Below are 9,992 nucleotides of genomic sequence, written 5' to 3' on the forward strand. Positions count from 1 at the left end.
CTCAAGATCCATCCCGCCTTCCATGCAAGTATGTTGAAGCCTTACCAAGAAGATGCGGAGGATCCTAGTCGTGGGACTCTACAAGGGCATCTACGAGTGTAACGACATCCCATGACAAGGAGGCGAGATATAATGGCGGACCGAGTAATACGCAAACGCGGGGTGCCTCCGAGTCGAGAGTATTTGGTGAAGTGGAAGGGATTGCCCGAGAGTGAAGCAAGTTGGGAACAGAATACGCATTGTGAGCTCCAAGAACATATAAGGAGGTTCCACGATGAAAACACGACGAGGACGTCGACGGAATAGGTGGGGGAGAATGACACGGCCCAATTAGAATGACAAGATCCAATTTATCATAGGCCCAATGGTATAATATTCATGAGCCACACATGGGCAGCCCAACTTAGAAATAACACTAATGGGCACACTAGCCCACATTCTAGAAGGGAGGGAGATTCTAGAGGAATCTACATCCATAAAGTATCTTGTCTCTAGAAATATCCCTAGAAATATCTAGACCCACTAGAATATTCCTAACCATTAGATTCTAGACACTTGTACAAATCACAACCATTCATTGCATCCTACCTCACCTATAAATAGGGGAGGGACTCATTTGTACAAAGCATCAAACAAGTGAGCAATACAAGTTCTCTCAAGGTTCTCTTTGAGCTCTAAGCTTTCTTCTACTCTCTCTAGCTGGGTTTTAGGCTGACTTAGTGCAAGAAAGTGCTAAGTGCCGGCACGGTTGGCTTAGTCAATAACTAAGGCCGTGACAGCTAGCTCTCCTAAATAACAGAAATGGCATGTATTAAGTTTCTAGTGTCATATATGATAAGCAAATGTGTCTGTGGCTATGTTATAGATTCAAAGCAGCAAATACATTGAGAATTTCAAACTTTTCTAATAAGGAGAAACACCCTTTGGTCCATCTTAAATTTAGCAAAGTTGGAAGCATCGCCCTTTAGCATCATCTGAAGGCCACCATATGAAACATAAATCTCACTGAAACCAAAATAAGTCGGTGAGAAGACAAATCTTTAAGATTTACTTGACAAAGAATCAATAACCATAGATAGGTCTAAGAGAATATGAAAAAAAAAAAAAAAACAAAAACAAATAAATGCATGAGGAAATATGCTACATACACTTTAATATTAGCAAAATCTCGAGAGCATTCCTTATTGCCAGGCTTAGGGCCATTCTCTGAGATGTTGTACAACCTCCCATGCATGACATATTCAAATTTGTCTGCCAGCGACTTTCTATTTCCCTGCACAAACCATGGTTCAGAACACAGTGAGTGCTTCTGGTTTCAAGGAAAAACCAATCCTGAAGGAATACACATCAAATCATCAGACAGAATTGGCTACCTCACACCAAACAGATCAGGGTCAGCTGGAACAATCCCATCTCTGGATCCAATCAATAAAATTTTGATTATACACATCTCAGCTAGGAAAATTTACCACAAATTGGGGTGGGTAAAATGATGAGTTCACCAAAACATGCCCCCAGCCCAACAACCCACCCCCTGCCTTGCCCCTGTTTTCTCAGTTAATAGAAAAAAGAAGAAGAAGAAGAAGAAGAAAGAGGTTGGCTCCACTGCGGTCTTAGGGTTGAGGTACCAAACATTATGATTCAACACAAAGTTCAGGTGAAATTTTACCATTTTTTGCATGTCCTACAAAAGAATGGGTGTAAAATCTCTAAACATTGTAATGAATCTCAAACTGATGAAAAACAGAATGACATGCATGGGAAATAGGATTTACACTAAAGAGGATCCCCTTCTATAGGGTTTTTCAACATGATATTCTCAATGAGCATTTTCAATAACAGTGCCCACCTTGTAGGCAGTTGGTACTCATGGTTGGAAATCTTCAATGGTGGCCGAACTACATGACCACCATTGGTGACCTTCTACCATCAATATCAACTCCTTCCAGGCCTGCTTGTAATACCTAGTTCGTCTATGTATTTGAAAAGCTCGTAAAGAAAAATGCTTCGGTACATAAGTTGTTGAGTTGCTTTCCTTTTTCACTGGCTACAAGGTACTTTAACATTCAAGACCTTTTCTCAAATGAAAATGGTGGTGTACTTCCACATGTTTGTTTCTAGGATCTTCTAACAATTGTACGGAAGAAGGATTGATAAACTATGGTAATACTGAATAGTTCACTAGCTGGTATAGATGTTTCATCAACTGCATTAACCATGTCTTTTCCTGTTCCACCATAGCTATTGATTTGCATCCTCTTGTGCTTGAGTCATCCGCATTAGCAGGCACTAGCATGACAATAGCCAAATAGCTTGCTTATTTCTCCTTTACTGTATAGGATACAAGTATCAGGAATTCCTTTCACATCACATAGCATAAACTATAAACCATTGATTCTAAATGAGGCTTCTTTTGCTACTCTACTAATTTATTCACTACACATACACAATGTTAGGCTGAGTCATACTCGGAAAAATTCGGCTACCTATGAGTTGCCTGTACATGACTTAGTCTTCCAAATCATCTCTGTCATCAGCACTTAGTTTAATAACGACCTCTAATGGTATATTGACCAGCTGGCATCACTCATCTACTTCACGAGGAGATTCCTAGTATATTTGTTGACTTCCTAGTATATTTCTGTCAACATAAGAAAAATCCATCTTTTATTCAATAAAACTCAAGTCAAAGAATAGGGGTGGCTTAGTCATATGTTTATTTTGATTACTTTACCTTGAAGGCTTGAACCCCCTCTGGAGATAGAAGTAATTTATGTAATGTTACAGGTAATAATACACTCTTGCCGACGATTCTTTTTCCTCCTAACCCATCTCTTGTCATCTCCTCTTCTTCTTCTTCCATCTTTCTTCATCCTCTCTAACTTATTTCAGACTTGTTCTTCCTCCATTGTTTGATCTCTTGGTTTCTAGCTCTTTGCTCCCCCATGCTCATGAGTATTTCAAATTAACAGAAACACAAAAAGTTCCCCAGCCTCAGAAATACTAATTTGAAGTTGAAATGTTGCCATATGTTATAGCCCAAGGTTAGGCTCACCCTATAATCAGAATACAGATCCATGACACTATCAGCATAGTTCAAGATCTCAGTTGAAACTATCAAAATTTCTTGAAATATTTTGATTTTGTGAAGACCAAAATGAAATTGGGTATGATTCAGAAGGAATGTAAGGTTTTCATCTTGGTGCAAATAACAGCCCAAACACTATTTCAATCAGTTTCTAGTGGTTTCATCTTTGAAAGGGAAAAACTACATAACCAGAAACCCATACTTTGTATCTTTTAGTAAATCACCTATATTTCTTAGGGGAAGAAAGCATTTGAGACCACTGCAATACATCTGCAAGGAACAGTTTTGTAGTGGTGTTATAGCCTTAATTGTGCCATGTACTAGGCTACTTGTGATTATTTGACAACATGCAAAATATGATTCTTTTTTCTTTTCCATTTCTGATGCATATTTTAGTTGTTCTCATCGAATTTTATGTGTTCTGATACAAACCAAGTACACCAGGCATGGTCCATTGGGCCAAAATATGTTTTGACCACTGAAATGGACACTCGAAATGGCCAACCAAAACATACATAGTTTTGGTTGAATTTCAATTAAAACCCAAAAGTCTTCATTTTAAAGTTTGCTTGAAACAAAAAGACTTGAACCTTGATTGCCAGTATTTTAATCCACCATCTTCCTAAACCCTCACTCCTGTGAAGGCAATCGACATAGGTAACTGTTTGCCACCATCCCGTTAGAATGTGTCACATTTTGAAGCGTCAATGAAAAATACTCACCATCATTTTTATTTTATCTTATTGCTTTGGTGGAGGGGGAGGGGCACTTGTACCCTGAGACCAGCAGATCCATATACGTTGCATTGAAACATATAGTAATGAAATATTTGCACAGAACCAAAGTCTTGCTCAGAGAACTATTGTAGGAAACCCTGTAAGAAGTTAATTTTCCAACCAAACAGAGCAGTCATGTTGGGTTCAAGAACTCATTATAATCACACACTTAAGGATGATATCATTTTATTATCTAGTGCTATTTAGCTAGGTAATGTGAAGTTCAGGTCATAAATGGATTTAATCAAGCAAAGCCTGGAGATTCTTTACAGGCTCTGCTTGATTGAATCCATTTATGACCTGAACCCACAGATTATAGAATTCCCAAACACAAAATGAATTCAAGGCCCAGAAAACTCAAGCCTGAACAAACTTTTGCAGTCTTTCAGCATGAACTAAATGACTAGGCACAGACTACCACTAGAGCTTCAACTGTTTCAGTTGGAAGAATAGAAAAGAGCTGCTCAACACTCAAATTATCATTTAGCTTTTAAGAATCCAGACTGATCAATCTCGGTGGTCTGGGAAGACTACATCACCACACTAAACTAATTCTTTAAGGATGAAAGCATTAGCAAAATATTTCTTCAACATGAATATCTCAAACAGTATAGGTGATACATTACCTGAGCAGAAGAGCCAGTGTTAGGAGTTCCATCCAAGCTTAAAGTTTCAGCTAATACCATTATAAAATTTTCCCCAACGTTAAGAGGATATATTTCTGTGTTCACATCTAACTCCATGTACATATCGAACTGCTCACTCCGAGCTTCAACGCGAGAAACTACAAAAAATATATTCCAAAGGTTCAGCATTAAGAAGTATAATAAACCAGTGCAGTCTTGAAACATAAAAATTAGGCCCATAATGGATGGAGCACTTCAGTGCATAAAACTGAGTGGGAATTTGTATTCAAATATCCTAGCATGCAAGGCAGCACCCATGGACCCCATAAAGAAGTAAAGAACAACAATGAAGAATCTCCTAGCACCTCCAAAATGAGTAAAAGTGAATTAGATAGCCTGCTTGAAGACTTAGAAGTCCCTTTAAAAAGGGAGTTAGAAGCTCATATTCACCATAGGAGCCCACAACCCAACCTAATCTTCAAATTTTGTCCCATTTATTTGGGTTGAGGAAACATGGAATATAGTTGTTAAGATCACCTAGACATCTAGACCCTTGGTTGGCTTGGATCCTTGGTCACTTTGTTGGTGTCTCCTTCACCCACACCCCTTCCAATGCCTTGGGTTGCCTAACCACCATGATAACTCTGCATTATTATAATCCATTCAAAGCTACATCTGCTAATTCAAAAGTATTCACTGGATTCAATTTCAAACTGCAGATAGGAAACAAGACTTCCAGAAATGCTGTTAAGTTCATGGCTTCATGAGATTACTGCTTTGCAAATTCTGTTGTCCAAAATCATTATTATGAATTACTGAGTTAATTAGGGTCAGACAATTTCCTCACTTCAACTAATTGCATGATCATGTTTGGTCAGAAGTAGTTTATTTTGAAAAAACAAAGGTCACTTGGATCAAGCACTAGTGGTTCTAGGAATGGGGAATGGATGCCACATTTTGTAAGTTTAAAATTAGGCTTATCAAAGAGTTGCATACACTTTGTTTCAATACTACAGTTGAGAATTTCCAAAATACTTAGTAATCTTTGCTTAGAGGTTAATCTCATGCATTAATGTAGCAGTAGGACTATGAATTAAGGTATACAAAGGGATTTGTAAAGAGAGATTTTGGTTAGATAAGGTTTCAGATTTGAATTCTGTGGCATGCCTGTTCTTCTAAGCTGCAACTAATTACATTTAACCATTTACTACACTAGATCCCTTCGTTCCTAGTCGTAAATTTTCACACTTCCATTTAATTCTTTAATTATTTATACAATCTTTCCTGGCTCTCGATTAACCAAACTTATCAATCTCTATCAAGTCCCATCAATAGAGGCCTTATGCTTTCAAAGCAAACAAACACAATGTAATACAAATATTTTAGTTTCTTCCACAGTAAAATGTACCATCTCAATCTCCCTTGCCGTATTCAAACACATTGGCCTCCTCCCAACTTCATTCATCCTTCTATCAATTAAAATTCAGATACATTTGATTGAAAAACTTATTTCTAAGTTATCATTAATCTCAATTCCTTAACTTTCTCCCTTGGACTTCTATTTTCAAATTTTCTCTTTCAGGTCTCTCTTTCCCTAACCCTACAAACTATATTGTGCCCTAATGATATCTAAGAGTATTAATGAATCCTTGATAGATACTCTAATGGTTTATAGATTTTATTAGGACCCATAACCCACCAGGATGGGTTGTATTTAAGAAATAAAAGATAATAATAATAATAAATATATAAAAAAAAAACTGTAAACCAATAACAAAAAAACAATAGATGTTTCTAGAAGGTAGCAATACCTTTATCAAACTTTTTACCCTCCGGATTCAACCGAGTCACAGTAAAAACATCCTCGAAAAGAAGCTCAACCATGTCTCTGGGAAGTTAAAAACAATAATCACCTACAAAAAGTCAATGCAAAGAATAATAAGCCAAGTGCAGCATATAACAGAGGCCTTAATCCTAGCAGCATTAGAAAAAAAGTTACAAATTAAAAATAAAAATAAATGTTGTAGCACAAGGGATCATGATATTATCATGACAATCATTTTTACTATCTGTTTGAAATATCATACATAGCAAAGACATGTAGGTAAATATAACAAAAACTTCTGACTGCTAACAACACTGCAAATCCACCCCTTCCCCCCACCCCACCCCCCAACCCCACAAAAAAAAAATTAATAAAAAAAAGGAAAAAGGATAAATAAATAAAAAGAGTGAAGAAAAAGCTATGCATATTCTCTTGTGGAAATCATGAACAGAATACAGCTTATGCTCATCCATCATCATCTCTTTCCAACAACAGCCTGACATCAGTTTGTGCTCTAATACAAGCAGATATGCTCCACACCAATGGTACAAGTCAAAAATTAAGGTTGATTTTGTCCAGTGAAGTTATATGATTATGAACTCTTTTGTTTTCTACCCAGGAGATATGAACCTAAACAGAATGTAAAGAAACACAAGATTGGAGTCATAGAAACAAATTGTAGTGAAGGTATTGATGATGGTCCCTCACAACAAAAAGAACTTTGGCCTGACTGAAACCTAGAGGGAAAATATCCCATTTTATATGAAATAAGGTGCTGAACTTTATACTTAAAATTTGGAATTAAGAGAATGCAGACAGTCCAGAGAAAACTCAACTAACAATAACTAGTATACAGGACAGGTAAGTAATAACTTATTAACATAAAAGACATTAAATATTAATCAATCACATAATATATCACATATCCAATGTAAATGTGTTAGTCTATGTAGCTCAAGAGCTTTGGGTTGTCAAATTAGCAACTGGAACTTAAATATAGTACTTGTATGTGCCTCTGGAACTAATGGTTCCACAATCCAGCAAGAACAGAAGGACTGAATGTAGCAACTTCAGTTCTAACAACAATTATTCCACGTTCATTTCAATCGATCACTTTTTCAAAATGATAATAAGTTCTAGATTACCTTTGACTAACAGGTAAAGAGTTGGCTCAAAATGGTTGGACACTTGGACTTGAACAGGAAAGATGATCATACGAGGACAATGCAATAATTATCAATCCCAGGATCAGCCATATGTCTCTTAGAGCCACTCAGTTGATTTCATATCCTTTAATCTTACAAAAGCCACAGAGCACATGTATATCTATTAAGAAATGCAACAATTTCCTTCACTTGTCTATACAATGTTGGTGCCCACTTCTATCACCCTGGAGAAGTCCACAAACAGAATCCATGCACAATACAGTGTCAAAAGGGCACTTCTCAGGCAATTTCTTTACTGGACAACCCAATGGCTCTATGAATCAAAGATGTGTAAACACTAAATATTCACTCTCATTAAGTTTCAGGGGGAAATTCAAGGATTTGGACACTGAAGTGACTTTTAACCATGTTGCAGAACATTTTAAATTCAGGAATTGAAATCCCACCAAAATTCGAAATGTATAAATTTAAACAAAGAAGTGTAGGCCATAACAGGAGAGCAAACCCAATCGCAATAATTTTCTGTAATAAATGACCTATTCTATCAAGGCTACCAGCCTGCAGAGTCCATTGATTAATGTAATCCAAGCAATCACATAAACAAATATATCAAAGTAATTAAAAAATCCAACTACTGTAAAGATTCCACCCCCACTCCGCAGAAAGAATTCAAAACCCTTGAAAGAGTTTCTGTTTGTCAAGATGAGTCCTCGTCTGAACATCGTTTGCAAAATATCCGAAAGCCATAGAAGCCTCCAATTCCGATCTCTGCATTCCTCCACGTCAATAAATTCCTGACGAAATCAACAAAATATGTGGCTCTGTATGGGATCCCAAAATTCTCTCTCACGGATTGAAAATAGAAGTAATTCAAGTTGACAAGTGCCACAAGAGAAAGCTCAGTGCTATTATATGGAAAGAACAATTCAGTGAGGTCCACTCTACAATCTGTGCAGCAAGACTGAATTGAAAACTTGCAGGAAGTTCTGAGTGGAAAATTGTATCTTAAATTTCCGTAGTATTGTTGCTACTGGATGAGCTATTCACCGAAGACGATGGTTGACGAATGGATTTTAAACAAGAATTTCAGAAAACTTCGGTTCCAAAACTATATCTAAGGATTCCCATCTTAACATCATTGGTGATACACGAAGCATTTACTTAAAGAATAACAGAATTTGAAGTATAGATACAGAGATATCAAAATAAAGTGTTTGAAAGAAAAGGAGAGCGAAGAGAGTACAAACCAGGGCAGGTTTTTGGGTATTCCAACTCTGCCAATCAGAGTACCCTCGATCTCTGCTACGTAGAAGGTTAAACCAGCCGAGAGAGGATTATTGCTACGTCTCTATTTATATAAGATTTCTTTGATTAAAAATATTTTATATTTAAGAATTAATAAATCAGAAAACAAATCCGGTAGCCAATGACTGCGCTGCAGATATCTCCGGCATAGCTCTCGAATTTTTCGTATCCGACCAGGCGACAGCGCCGGCGCCGGCGGACCGGCGACACGGCGACACGGCGACACGGGCGACAGCGCCAAAAGCGCGACGGCAAGGGCGAAACGAACCCCCGAAGGGTATGTGGCAGACAGAAAGACGGAACCAAGAGGCCAAAAACACAGGGGGATTATTTTGACCAAACACCACCAACCAAAGTTATAAGGCACAGCCAACTATAGCGGGCAAAAGCGGAAGTTTGGAAAATCATAAAACAAGTAAAAGCAAAGAGAACACAAAACACAAGAGAAAGAGAGACAAAGTACAACATAACAACAGGAGTAGGCCAGCCCAATTGTGCCGACGGATACGGGGTGCTTTAGAGGCCCTACACACTTTGGCAAAAGCGAACGAAAATCGGCGAAAACAAACGGGCGTTATAATGGCGAATACGCCGATTTTCGGCGATTATCGACTTCGCCGACGAGCGCCGCATTTGGTTATGTCGTGCCCCCGCTGGCGACATTCGCCGTGCGGCGATATGTCGCCGACACAATGAACTATGATCACGACTGACGGACTGAGTAAAGAATGGGAGATATTACAATTGTTAAATCTCAAAATTGCCCTAATGATGGGTTAGTCAAGCGGTTAAAAGACCCGCTCTCCCACGGGGAGGTCCTGAGTCGCACCCACTCGGCACAGCTATATTAGTAATTTAATTCCCACTTCATATTAACAAGCTACCTTTCCCAAATAAAAAAAAATTACTATACAAACTTCCCTTGTGAAAATAATGTAGTAGTCCTCCGTCCTTTATATAAAAAGCTAGCAATTTCAATAGGATTTTTTTTTTATTGTACGAGGCTTTTCCACATTGCAAATAGTTAACGAAGTCTATATCCTGTACCAATATAGGTGTATACTCCTCTTACACTTCTTTACAATACATTAGAAACAATACCCACTAAGGGACTCACTTTTGATTAGTTTTTCCACATTGTTGCATGTATTTAAGGGTTCGGATCCTCCACCGTAATGGGTAGAGATTTATGTTCCTCTCATACTT

At 37.8% G+C, this 9,992-nt stretch overlaps 1 protein-coding gene across 1 annotated transcript; it reads right to left on the minus strand.

Annotated features, from left to right (window-relative positions):
- Nucleotides 1-437: 437 nt before the first annotated feature.
- LOC149015416 (DNA-directed RNA polymerases II, IV and V subunit 8B-like) lies at nucleotides 438-8,816 on the minus strand. Its single transcript, XM_089155818.1, has 5 exons — nucleotides 8,729-8,816; nucleotides 6,302-6,403; nucleotides 4,491-4,648; nucleotides 1,149-1,273; nucleotides 438-1,005 (listed from the first exon to the last, which is right to left on the minus strand). Exons 2-5 carry the CDS (start codon nucleotides 6,372-6,374, stop codon nucleotides 894-896), a joined length of 468 nt encoding a protein of 155 aa, XP_089011944.1. The 5' UTR covers nucleotides 6,375-6,403; nucleotides 8,729-8,816; the 3' UTR covers nucleotides 438-893.
- Between the last annotated feature and the right edge of the window lie 1,176 nt (nucleotides 8,817-9,992).

Source organism: Hakea prostrata, chromosome 5 (genome assembly GCF_041222555.1).
Source record: "Hakea prostrata isolate BN-2017 chromosome 5, UWA_Hpros_2, whole genome shotgun sequence".
Classification (NCBI taxonomy): domain Eukaryota; kingdom Viridiplantae; phylum Streptophyta; class Magnoliopsida; order Proteales; family Proteaceae; genus Hakea; species Hakea prostrata.

Bases quoted from the DNA above. Each gene is read 5' to 3' on its own strand.
- LOC149015416 (XM_089155818.1), bottom strand. From the start codon at position 6,374: ATGGTTGAGCTTCTTTTCGAGGATGTTTTTACTGTGACTCGGTTGAAT. The intron at 1,274-4,490 runs GTAATGTATCAC...TGGTTTGTGCAG, and splicing joins ACACTGGCTCTTCTGCTCAG to GGAAATAGAAAGTCGCTGGC. The intron at 1,006-1,148 runs GTATGTAGCATA...TTTTGGTTTCAG, and splicing joins GATTTTGCTAATATTAAAGT to TGAGATTTATGTTTCATATG.